The 13,696-nt window shown below is 40.1% G+C and overlaps 1 protein-coding gene across 1 annotated transcript in view; it reads left to right on the top strand.

Moving 5' to 3' along the window:
- Positions 1–13,696, top strand: part of LOC128378270 (cytoplasmic phosphatidylinositol transfer protein 1-like) — a 44,949-nt gene that overhangs the window by 28,384 nt on the left and 2,869 nt on the right. Inside the window, exons 2-7 of the mRNA XM_053337729.1 lie at positions 1,708–1,856; positions 4,737–4,825; positions 6,584–6,591; positions 9,357–9,428; positions 11,019–11,114; positions 13,475–13,630. Coding sequence (XP_053193704.1) covers positions 1,708–1,856; positions 4,737–4,825; positions 6,584–6,591; positions 9,357–9,428; positions 11,019–11,114; positions 13,475–13,630 — 570 coding nt within the window. The remainder of the gene's footprint in view (positions 1–1,707; positions 1,857–4,736; positions 4,826–6,583; positions 6,592–9,356; positions 9,429–11,018; positions 11,115–13,474; positions 13,631–13,696) is intronic.

The raw sequence follows: 13,696 nt of genomic DNA, 5'->3' as shown, positions 1-13,696 counted from the left end.
ATCGCCAAACATCACTGTCAAATGCAGCTGTCTGATGTTCAACCCATCATGACCCACCTGCATTAATTATGGGGGCAACGCAGCAAGCTGTAAACAAAACAGTGATATGTTATCACCTTATGAATTTGATATGGCGAGTATGTTAGCACACATCCAGTAGATACAGAGCAACATTTGCATTCATATGTGTTTGTGGCCATCATATACACTTTGCTCTAAGGCTGTGTTCTTTACTATCTCCTGAGGGAAATATCTGGCTCCTTAGCTGCTAAATGCAACACTGTGTTAACCAACTTACCCCTAACTTTGTGTGTCTCCTGTTTGGTGGTGGAAAGGTATCGTTATCAAACTGCTGAAATGCTTTGTAGAGTTTTTAAATATATGTTATCGTTTGATCCATTGTTAATATAAAAAAACTGATTAGAGTAGCTGTAAGTTATCCTAGATGTAAATCCCTCTTTTACAAGCTGGTCATATTATTTAGTCTATCCTCAGCATTTTCAACGGCTTCAATACTAGTGTGGATTGTAAGCCTAGATGTATGTGGATGTGAGTTTGTATGTGAATAAACACAGGTTCCCCTTCTATGAAGCCTGGCCCGTGACTGTGTCATTGCAACGGAAAAACGATGCCACACACTAACAGCTGTTCAGTCAGAAACACTCGACCATCAAAATTCCAGCTGGGAATACTCTGTCTCAGCCCTTTAGTTTTCTCTCGGGGTCGGCAAATGGAAAATATTGTCATTGTGATATAAGGAGCTACACGCTGTGCTTGTTTACTGTTTTTTCCACTTCACTATCACATTTCTCTTCTCTCCATTCCTTGCTTTTTGTGGCTGTATGTAGAGTCACAAGTTAACATCCCAGGCAGTCCTTGTCATTTTTCCATTAGCTTAACACAGCTATCCTTGGTGGGAGCTTGGAGTGTATGTGTGTGTATGTGTGTGTGTGTGTGTGTGGCAGTCCTACATGGCCCCTTGGCATTCCAGCAGAGTGGCAGAAGTCACCATCAGGGCAGTATCGATTTCCCCAGGCCGGAAATAGGTCTACGAGCAGTCGGAAATCTCCATCCTGGAGCACCCTCACTCCAACACTTGTCGTTTTCCAAATGTATGGAAAATAGTTGCTGTGTGACACCCCATTCCAGGCTGTCAAGGCGACCAAAGATGACATCGTCATTGGGCCAAGTGGGTCAGTCAGTGACGAGCGAAAGATTGTGGGTGTTGACTGATGTGACACAAGGGGCCGTGGGATAGGGTCACCTAACTTTCTACTGCTCCTATCACTATTGTTGTGCTGCTCCTGATTTGATATGAGGCCTTAGTCACTATGCTGCAGACTGATCCTAATCCTACAGCTTTCTTTCGCTATGGAGTCTGTCACCAGGTGTCATGAACATATGGTGAGGACAGTAATCCTGGTATTTTCCCCTCTGTGTTTATCTTTACGGCTGTTATAAAATTATACTGTTGAGTCAACTGTTGGACTCCAAGCAAGAACATATTGTTTCCGGTCAGAGTGCACTCATCAGAATTGTCCCCAAGAAGCATACCTACAAGGACAATTTGCTGCCATAGCAACGTTAATATGTCAAGATAATCTCCTTCACTTACCACGTAATTGTCTCACTAAAAGTAATAAAAGAATCAATCGAATATCAAACATTTCTGTTTGTTTGTTTGTTTGTTTCCTGTCTGTCTTTCAGTACCGAATTGGCCAGCTGTACATGATCAGTAAACACAGTCATGAACAGAGTGAACGTGGAGAAGGGGTGGAGGTGGTCCAGAATGAGCCATACGAGGACCCTGAGCATGGAGCAGGCCAGTTCACTGAGAAACGAATCTACCTCAACAAGTGAGTGTCTCCCTCTCTTCCCATGTAACATATGTTTAATTTAATTCAATAAGTGATATAGCTGTATATATAACATACATTTTCAATACTCCATTGACCCCTAAAGGAGAGAAAAGGATTTGTTTGTCTAGCTCCACAGGAACATCAATGCTATATTTCTTGAATTTATATTCTGTTAATATTTCTCCTGTCACTAATAATCCTCTGCATTCAATCAAAATTCATTTGACTGCTGCTGATAAAGCTGTCAGGAGACATTTAACAAGGGAAAGATTATGTGAGTCTTTTTTTCACTGCATAGCTGTCATGTCGCAGCAATCCTTGTCTTAAGACACATTAGTTGTTGGTTAGATGGTCTAATGATGTGTTTATCTCACGCATCTTTAGCTGTGTATAAATAGTCACATCTAGGGCATGACATCACAGACTTTGCCAGCTGCACTGAGCGTGGCTTTTGTGTTTCAGCATTAAACATGGGGAAAAAATGTATCAATGTGTTCATTTTCATCTCTTTCCGACACTGTTTCCAGCGGGATCTGTTTTTTTGTTCAACTTGATAAGCGTGAAATTGAGCATTTGATTTCCTGTTATGTAAATCACAATTGGATTAGCTACTGCATGCAAGAGCGAGTCAAGTGTGGTCTCCTAACCCTCTTTTGTGAATTTGCTGTGAATGTGACCCTTGTGACCCCGCTGCTGTACAGAAAAAAGGTTCATTACATTCTCTTACTGAATCTCTAACGATTGCAAAGGATGACTTGAGGACAAACAGAACAGTTGAGTTGGAGAACTGCAAAAGAGGTTGTAAAAAGTAGTTAATACTGAGTGCACATATATATACATCATTGACAGACTTCATAATATGATTCACTGGTTCTCTCTTTCAAAGCCAGAATTTGTTTTTTTTCATCTTAGCTGTTCTTTGTGCATTAATCACTAGATGACTTACTTCAACAGCAATAATTCAGTTTTTTCCTGGTCAGTCATACACTGCAGGCCCATCGTCACACACTTGAATAATTCCAATAAATCCACACCAAACACTTGGCAGTGGGACAAATCCATCAATATAGCCAACTCCTATCAAAGTAATGTAATTTAAAACTATTGATTTCCATGAAAAGATTGGACCACAGGGTCAGCCGCAGAGCAGTGTACTCGAGCTGGTATGGATTCAGCATCTTGCCCGAGCGCGTTCCGATATGAACAACTGGATCCAGGTGTGACATACTGTGTGGACATTTAGACAGGAACTACACAGACAAAGGTTTCAACAGCTAACACAGGTTGAATAAATCAGATGAACCTATGGCACAATATAGGTCTCTGAAACTATTTATCCATTTAAGGTACTAACACTAGACTTTAATTATGACGTGAACAGTTGCTTTACAGTCATTTTGTAGAATTTCACTTCTATGTCTTCTTTTGGTGTGATAAGTCCACACTGACCAAAATAAAGTACTGCTATAGACCACTGGGGCATTCAATATCAAAAGTATGACAATGAGACAGATATGAAAAGCCAGCCACATGGAGGAGAGCAAAGTGAGAGGCAGAGAGGGTGAAATTTTGTGGTCAGAAGTGACAAGTAAGTGCGCCTTTGGGAAATGTGAAGTGTCATTGACAGAGGAAGGTTTAGTGCCATTGTGTATGTGTGTGTGTGTGTGTGTGTGTGTGTGTGTGTGTGTGTGTGTGTGTGTACTTGGCGAGTGTTGCTGTTTGTGTGGGCAGTGAAAGATGAAGTCCATGCAAGTGACGGATAATTTGAGCAGTCACTGTCGGACACCGCGCCTGCCTCTCTCCACCCACAGGCCACCTGTTACCTTGTTATAGCTGCGGTCTGGGCATGTGTGTTTAGTAAGTGTGTGTGTGTAATAAGTGTATGTGTGTATGTGTGTATCTGTGTATGTGTGTGTGTGGTGGGGGGGGCGTATTTGGCTTTTAGATAAGGCAGTGTAAGGACATGTGACCAGTCTGCTGTGTCTGGAGACTCCCCTGGCTGTTTGACAGTCCACTGGAGGGAGACCAGAGGGAACCATCCTCATGTCCCAGTGGCCCATACAGACGCTTAGTGACAAACCAGTGTAATCTCCACAGGGAATAACAAGACAAGGGTAATAATGTGGGAGTTAAAATAATCCACGGATGGTTTAACAGAAAATTATCCTGAAAATTTAATTTGGCATAAATTTAATGACAGCTGTGTATGCAATTGTGGTGCTATTTGCCTTGCTTGATTGGCCAATATTCAATCAGGCAGTGTGTGGACCGTGTGTGATTTGGGCTGCAATGAACTGTTTTCGATGGGACTTGATAATGAGACCAGTAAAGACTGTATGTTCTATTGTTAAAAGTATCCAAGTTTTTCAAAGAAATCTGCTCTATTTAATTTCCCTCCAGTTCCACCAAGCTTCTGTCGCTGTTGTTCCCCGTCCCACAGTCATCTTTTTCATTTTGATTGGATGCCCAATGAGGTGCCTGGTTGCTCTGCTTCAACTACCAGCATTTAGAGTCCATTTGTGCTGAGTAATAGCTAGTTCTCTGTACTTTTCCACCCTCTGTGTCCCTCTCTATATCTATCACGGTACAAGCACTGGAGAAACTCCACTGCAGGGTGCAGGCTGTAATCAGTCTAATCAACCTTCCCGGGGGTCATCATGGCTGCCTTGTATGGCCTCCATTACAGTTCTACACAGCTGGATACTTATAATTCCCTACTCTGGGTGATAGAGCCAAAGAAAAGAGTGGAGAAACTTTAAGAGAGGAGCACTCTGACTGCATAGCACACAAGCTATTTGTTTCATCATTCCTCTAACTTTTCTGCTGTTTCCACTCTTCTCCTTTAATTCACTAATCCCTTCTTTCTCTGTGTTTCAGCAAGCTGCCCAGTTGGGCCAGAGCAGTGGTCCCTAAAATCTTCTATGTCACAGAGAAGGCTTGGAACTATTACCCTTACACTATCACAGGTAATGCATTAATTACACATGTCCGCACTTGAATCTATAATGTACATTCAAAAAGTGTGAACAGTCATGCAATACACACATTATTACATACTGTACCTTATGTTATGTAATAAAAATTAGCCTTGGTTTAAAAAAGTAGAAACCCACTGTTATAACATTAGCCTCTGCTGATTTGTACAAGAACAACGCATACACACACACACTCCCATTTCCCGCAGCCCTCCACAAACATGTTCCTGTTAGCCTGCTGGCAGCCATTATATGGGATCAGTGGGAGGGCAAAGGGATACAGAGGCAATATTCTGTCCAACACAATCCGCAGTGTGTAGAGGGGAGGGAGGGATAGTGTGTGTGTGATGGAGAGATGGCAGACGGGTCTTAATTAAGATGTGTAAGGCTTAATATTAAGTTTATAAACCATCCAGTAGATTCACCAAAATTATTAAAAGTATTGACACTATAATATATGTACAGTATGGTATGAACACAAGAAAATAGCATAGCACAACTTATTTGCATTTTTATTGTAATACATTAATCTCAGTATCAAAAGCTTGGGTAACGTGTCACATAAAATGTGACTGCACCTGCTTTTCAAAGGCATATTATAATGTCATATTTTATTGTGGCACACTCAACACACCTGATGCTTTAAGTTTAAGTGTTGTTTTTATCATCTGTTAACACCAGGATGCAATATCCTCCAGAAACCCCTGACACAAAGATAGTGTCAGTATTTGTGAATGTGCCAGACAGCTATTTTCAAGCTGTTGTGTGGTGATATATGGAGGCTATAAAGCACTGAAACTTTATCACAACTTCATTTGTAATAATACAATTTATAATTTAATTTTTTATATACACTTTTATTTTTCCATGGTGTAACTTCTAAATTAATCTGTCAATTACATCAATCATCCATCAGTCAATCTACTGCTTTTGCCTAATTCAAAATAGCAGCACCCGATGCAGATCATTATGAAATCTTGTGTGTTATAAATAAAAGTAATAAATAAAAATAAATACAATTATAAATAGATAAATAGATGTGTGAATGGGTAAATAAATGAATATCTGAATGATTAAAAAAACACAAATGTAACACTTAACACTTATATATTTAATGCTGATTTAATTTGTTAATTTATTTACAGTGATAATTAAGCATTAAATACATCATTATTTATTCATTTAATTAAGCTTTCAATTATCTAAGTGTCATTATTACAGTCTGTCACAACTTTTGAAAGGTAGGCAAACATTTGGCAAGCTCAGATGCTTCAAACACAACAGACAGGACATAAACCATCATCAGTGTGCAGATATCACAATGCCACATATTTATGTTTGAACTCTCAGTAACTGTGAGCACTGCAGTATGCAAAACAACATGGTAGCAGCTGCACAGGAACATGCAGCTCGTCTGTACGAACAGTTTGTCCATTTAACAAACACAGGTGACTAAATATGGATCATGCATTTGAAAAACAATCAGCGTCACAGAGATAAAAGAAACAGGACTTTATGTCATAACAAAATGGATTCCTTTTATGTGCTTTCAAATGGAACTGAAGTGATACTACTGAGGCTTAATGTTCCTTTTTCCATTCTGAACTAAATGATTTTTTTTCTCCTCTTTTCTCCACTGATCTGTCTCATACTGTTTCATTTCTTTGTTCTCTTGTACCTGTCTGACCCCTTCACACACCTCCCATTTCTGTCCATTATACTGATGGCCTCTGCTGGGAATGTGATCAGAATACACAGTGAGTAGTTTCAATGTGTCTGCTCCCATGCATGCACACACAAAATCACACATACAACACACTTGATCCAACAGTTGACATGTAAGGCAGTGGGGTGGAAACTAAGGTGAGAGAAGCAGCTGGCATGGGATGGAAATGTGGTGTTTATCTGATAAACTCCAGTCTCCTCTAACATGAATTCACAGTCACTTGAAATGACATACAGATGAGACGTATTTCCACCATATTCATATTCATCATGTAATGCAAAAGCTCGAAAGAATCATATCATGAGTTACACTGTGATTTCCACCTCTGATCTGTATGTTTGTGTGAGTGAGTGAGTGAGTGAGTGAGTGAGTGAGTGAGTGAGTGAGTGAGAGAGTGAGAGAGACTGCTCGTGTTGATGTCATTATTCTGACCTTCATTCATCAGATTGCACTCATAGCCCCTGAGGCCTAATGCAAATAGAAACATCTTCTCTCAGACTTTGGCATTTTTCATGCAGTGACATTTAAATGCAAACATCCTATCTTTGAGACATAAGTAATTTCACATCATTGAAAAACCCCAATGTGATCTGATGTTTTATTTTTTCCTGTTAAATTTGTGTTTGTTCTCTCCTTTTGTCTGGATGATAATTTGTCAAATGCTATCCTCAGTTTTCATTATCATGTATAACTCATAACAACGAAACAAACACTGTGTATACAAGTAAAAATGATGAGGAAAACTGGGCATTTACTATCCCTTCATTCATTTTCTACTCATCCAAGTTTGAGTTGCTGTGGCAAGGTAACCCAGATGTGCTTCTCCCTGCCACTTCTTCCATGTCTTCCTGGGTAATGAGGTGTTGCCCAGGCCAGGATTAATATTTAATCCCTCCAGTATGTTGTGAGTCTGCCCTGGGGTCATCACCCAGTTGGATATGCCTGGAATACCTCCACAGGGAGGTGCCCAGAATAAATCCTGATCAGAATCCTGATCAACAAAGGTGCACACGTCCTACTCTAAGCTCCCTCCAGATGTTTGAACTCCTCACCCTTCCCTAAGGATGAGCCTGGACACCCTATGAAAGAAACACACGTTATATCTGAAAACGAATTGTTTCAATCACTGTGCCACAATTAATGAAAATAAAGGTTGATGTGTAAATCAACTTCAAGGCCTGATCTCAAATCTCTGCTACACCAATCCACCAGTCAATATCAACTAATCAAGTAAATTTACCTTAGAAAACATCGAGGGACCCCACAGCTCTCACCGGTATAACTGGTTAATTGACTGTTGCTGAGAAAAAGCACTAATGATTTTCTCTGGGACATTTGAGGGACTAGACTGCTCACCTTATGTCAAAGGAAGCAAGGAAACATCAATGAAACACAGATAAACAACAGCAGGCTGATAATCTCCCCTGAGCTACATTGAACATCTGGATGTGTGAGGAAGGTCACAGTAGCTCATGTGGAAGTTACTTTTTCTAACTCAGCAACTGTAAGAGTGTAAATATGGCTGAAAAGGGAATGTGTACCCTTTCCTAGAAAAATATGCTGCAAGTTTACAAAAGAGCTCTCCTAGTGTATTCTCATTTCAATAAAAGCCTCCAACAAGACAGAGGGCGGCTTGTAATAAGTTAAACAAGCATTAATCGTCGGTGTTGATGGTGCTTGTGTCATCACGCTGCCTCCAGGGACTGATTCAGCTGGGGAAGGTTTTGTTATGATTAGCCTGAGGTGGGTGGTGGTGAGGTAGAAGTTGAGGATAATGAATGGTAGTGCAAATGAGCATGACCTTGCTTTCTGAAAAAGCAAACGTAAATGATAACAGATTACAGGAATTGACAAAGTAAGGCCATTAAAAAACATTGTGGGAAAGCAACCACTGCATTAACACATGACACACACAATGCATGAATTGTGTTGGTGTAATGGCTCATGAAAATGCTGCACTTTGTGAGACTCATGAAGATTCCTGTATGATAAGGAGCAAATGAATAACAGGGAATCAATGATGATGTCAAATAAAGCTCAGTCTTCTGCAAATGACATTATCTCCTCCAGGATGAAGGTTTATGTGTTCTACAGTATCTCTCTGTCACACACACATACACACACACTTTTCCAGTAAGCTCCATTAGGCAGCACTGCCTTACTGCATCGTGCACAGTAATTACAATAAGAAAAGGTGTACACTCTCTTTCTCCTCTATCTGTTTCTTACGCACACACAAACACACACACACCTATGCATTCACCTTGAGCTCCCAGCATCAAGCCCTATGGCCTATTCTTTACTGTGCTGCAGGGCAAAATTGATCTGGTCGTGTTGTATCTTTCCTGCTGTGCCACACACACGCATAAATAAACACACACTGGCTTTTATATCAACAGCTTATGTAACCCGTATTCCACTTTTTGGTTGTGTAATAATTGGAAGTGTTGAGCTTTAATCTAATCGAGCTGCTGTGTTTAAGAGCTGATGTCAACATGGCCAGTGGCTATAAAGTGTGTGTGTGTGTGTGTGTGTGTGTGGTGTGCTGTTCATGAGCGATGAGGTTGTAAATCTACACAGTGAGAATAATCATTATTGCTCATCTGGTCTGGGTGATAAAACACAGACGTAGAGTCACACAAGTAGTCTCACATCTAATCCCGTGGATCAGGTGACAGCAGTCTAATTGTGTGATGTGATATGATCCAAACCTATTTGTTGAGTAATTATCCAGGGACAAACTTACCACTGTGCATGTGAATTTCTGAATATCTTGTCTATTTTTGTCCCCTCCAGTGCTCTTTCCTACCCAAGTTTTCCATCCACATAGAGTCCAAATACGAAGACAACAAAGGGAGCAATGATAACGTGAGTAGTGTGTGGTCATGAGTGTGAAGTGTGAGTATATCTGACAAAGCAGGAGGGGGTCTCAGCATGGCTTTTCAACAGATTTCAGGGTTTCTTTTTTTCCAGCAGGTCTCAGACAGTCTCCTCTATTGTACCTTTACACACTTGTCTCTCTGTTTTATTGCTTCATCTTCTTTTTCTTTCTTCACAATCCGCTTTCTTCAAAGCCTCCAGATCTGCACTGCTGAATTCTCTGTGTCAAAGGGTTATTGCATCATTATGCCATCACCTAATTTTAAAATTGATCCCATGACTCTGTGAGTGGTTTGATTAAGTAAACACGATTTGCAGTCATTACACTACGTTGCGTGATCAAGTCTTTCAAAGAAATAATTACTTTGGCTCAAATTAATTTGCATTTATTGATATCCCACACAAGACCACATTGCCTCATCTCCTTTTTTTCCCATAAACTTACCATGTTTTGATTATGTTTTCCATTGAAATGCCTATGTCTCTTAAAAAAGAGATCCTCATAGAAAGTTGTGTTGATGAGCCAAACAACCACAGAAATCATAAATTCTTCACCACCTGCTTCAGTTCTGTGACACTTCCATCAAAAGCTTAAAGTCATAAAGATCACATTATTTCCAAATCCAATAGTAATAATAATATCAAAAGAAGATTTGAAGGAAACTATTACATCAGAAAAAGTGTTGATTTTCTCTTATAGCATTGAGGCAAACTTTTGGTTTTGTCTCTCATCTTTGTTAAAAGCACTTTGCTTGCTCTCCACCTCTCCTTTAGTGCCACTTAATGTACTTTGATTGGCAGTAGTAGCAAGTTTGAAGGTTATGCAATTGTGCCTGAAGCCATAGTTGACAAGAAAGAAGTCGCAGCTCCACTCAGTGGTGGGTTACAGGAGCTGCACACCCATTACATTGGTTTCACAGATGGTCATGACTTCACATCTGAAGCTTAGCGTAAAAAGTGAGAGTGTTGTTGAAACAATTAAGCCCAGAAGAGTTTTCACATTCCCCCCCCCCACCACCTTCACAATGTGTGCAGTCACCACTGTTATTACCCTTTTCTCATTCTCTCTTTCCTCTTCTCCCATATGTTTTAATAACCTTTTTATCTATCTCACTGCCCTTTCGTCCTCCTGCTACGTCTGTACTAATAGAGTTAAAAGTATGTATGATTATCTCTGTGACGCAGGAGCAGAGAAAAAGTTCTCAAAAGAACATATAACCACAATTGACATTGCTTTGCCATTAGTGTGTGAGTCACACAGGAAGAAATCACTGACCACACGATGAGTCACATTTATCTTCACAGTTTAAGTGAATTGTTTGAGATTAAAGCCAGAAGGAAAGTGCTCATCGTGTCATCTGTGCTATGTGCCTTCGAGATCAGCAGGAGTCAACCTCTTTGAATCTTTGCTTTCCTGTGAAATATGTCATTTATTTTCAATCTGAATCACCTTTCAAACCATTCTTAACACTTCCGATGTGTGAAGCCGCACCACATATATCGCACAGCATCTGTCACCCCTTAAAGTGCAATATTGATTTAGCTGTCCTCACATATTGAACTCTACTTGTTCTTCAGATCTTTGGCAGTGAGCCTAGAGATGAGGAAACAGAGGTGTGTTCTGTGGACATCGCCTATGATGAGATCCCTGAGCGCCACTACAAGGAGTCAGAGGTGAGGAGGGTCAAGTCATTGATATTACGATATACTGTATGAACGAATGAATGCACACATGGCAGAGATAAAGAAAGGATGAAGAAATGAGGAAAGATGAGATTTTGGAGATTGTAAAAGGAGAGAATAGAGGCGGGAATATGGAGAAGAACAAAGGGAGAAATGAGAAATAAAGAGATTGTGTGTTATCTTTCTCTGGCACTGTCAGTTCATTTCAGACCACCAGCTGGCCATCTACCAATGTGTGATGGAAGGAAGGGAAAATCATGTTTATGAGTGGGGGGAGATGATGGACACTTGCTGTAGTGATTTGACATTTGTATGCGTGAGCGCGCCAATCTATCAGGGTGTGATGGTCATAAAGAGCTGAGCTATTAATAATCAAGAGGGGTCATGACAGCACTGCAGTGGTGTTTTATTATTGACACTCCCACTTACTCACACACATATATAAACACCTCCCACTGGGCTTTATGGTCTTCCGCTTTTATCCACTCAGAGCTAAGAATAGCACAGAGAAGCAGGGCTTAACGTGGATGTCACATGACCGAATGTAAATATCATTTGATTTAAAGACTGATGAGTTTTAGATACACAGCAGTCACACCTGACAATGCACCACATAGACTAGTGTTATAAAAGAATCAACCACAGTTACCACTTTGGTCACATGATCAATGTGCTAATAGCATGTGTGCGTTAGTTTGGGGACTGAGATCACAGATTTTTTTATTATTTGAATAAAAGAGAATAACATAGCTACTCATCTCATGTTGTTTCCTGGTTTATTATATGTGGATGTTATAGGAATAGTTTGACATCATGGGAGATCACCTTATTTGCTTTCATGCTGAGAGTTAGATATACTGTAATATCTGTTTGTTAGATATGAAGCTATCTCCAGCAGCCAGTTAGCTTAGCTTGGCATAAACAGCTAGCCTGGCCCTCAAAGCCTGTCTACCAGTACCTTAAAAACAACATGTGATTTTAATAGGGATGGGTGTATTATAAGAACAGGATACCAAAGATGGTGCCCATTTGTTGTACTTTAAAATCACTTTTATAGACTATGAGAAAGTTTTATGAATACAAAACCTTTATGTATTGAATATTAATAATACAAAGTAATAATTAACCTTGTTTGCAGTTTGGGGTGCCTTGTCAACAGTGCGACAGACGTCTCTTATAATGGGGGTCTATGGGGAAAGAGCTTTCTGGGCTGAAGGCGAATTTATACTGTATGCTACAATATGAAAATTGGCAGCAAGTCTGAGTGGCTGCACCATATTCAGCTTTCTTGATATATCCATATATATCCATGGGGTTATGCACCAGACTATTTCTTGGCAGGCTGCAGTAAATTCATGGACTGTTGTCGTTATTGCACCCTGCAGTCTTTGTGCTAAGCTAAGCTAACCCGTCATTAGACCATGACTTATTTTTTTATTTTATTAACTGGCAGACATGACTTTGGTATCAATCATCTCATCTTAGGGTTAGGGTAAGTGTTTTTCTCAAAATGTCCAACTAGTCCATTACATTTTTTGAAAGTCCCAGGCATCTGTAGCAACGTCATTTCATTGATTTGATTTTCAAAACTGCAGAATATATATTTCTTTCTACACCTGTAGTTGTATTTTGTGGGTTTTGTATCATTCACTTATTCAGGAAATGTTTTAGGAAATGCTTCAGCAAATGTGGAAAAGATCAAGGCAAAATATAAATTGACATGATATTTCAAAACAGAAGAAGCTCTCATGAGATTTTGTTCATCTTTTCATTCTTTTTTCTCTGCCAAGAAACTTTATGCCATTTTTTTTCTTGTGCAGACAAATGCAACAGGCCTCCTCCATCTCCACTGCAAATGTGTCCCAGCAGGGATGGAAAGGGTTGTGTATCACCCCTGCGCACACTCTGTCATGGTCAGACATATGACCCTAAAGACAAATGTGCACCACTGTATAATTAGTCTATAGGGAGCAGTGATTAATGTGCGTAAAGACTGTGATTAGGGACCTCCTGATGTGCAGCTTGGCTCTGCTCTGCTTGTAGCTCGTAATGAAGGCAGGTGATCCTGTCTCAGGCAGGATGTGTGTGTGTGTGTGTGAGAGAGAAAGAGAGAGAGAGCGAGCGAGAGAGAGAGAGAGAGAGAGAGAGAGAGAGAGAGAGAGAGAGAGAGAGAGAGAGAGAGGGGGAGAGAGAGGAAGCAAGAAAAAACATTTTGATAAGGGTTCCAATTCTTTATGACATTTTTTGATATTTTCTCACACCTTTTCATGCAAGTCTTAACAGAAATAATGAGATTTTCCAAATGAATAAAAAGTCTTATTTTCTCAACCTGGTGTCTCATGGTCTCGTAGGACTTGCGGCATTTCAAGTCAAAGAAGACGAATCGAGGCCTTCTGCAGGAAGGATGGATCAACACCCAGGATCCCATCATGTGCTCCTACAAACTTGTCACAGTCAAGTTTGAAGTCTGGGGCCTGCAAACACGTGTTGAGCAGTTCGTACACAAGGTCAGCATGAATTTTTCTTTTTTTTTAATTTCTAAAGTTTTTTGTTGAGATAAGTTGTACAGAAAT

Source organism: Scomber japonicus, chromosome 18, assembly GCF_027409825.1.
Source record: "Scomber japonicus isolate fScoJap1 chromosome 18, fScoJap1.pri, whole genome shotgun sequence".
NCBI classification, from domain to species: Eukaryota; Metazoa; Chordata; class Actinopteri; order Scombriformes; family Scombridae; genus Scomber; species Scomber japonicus.
The sequence above is the reverse complement of the archived record's forward strand: the minus strand, read 5'-3'. Positions and strand labels throughout refer to the sequence as shown.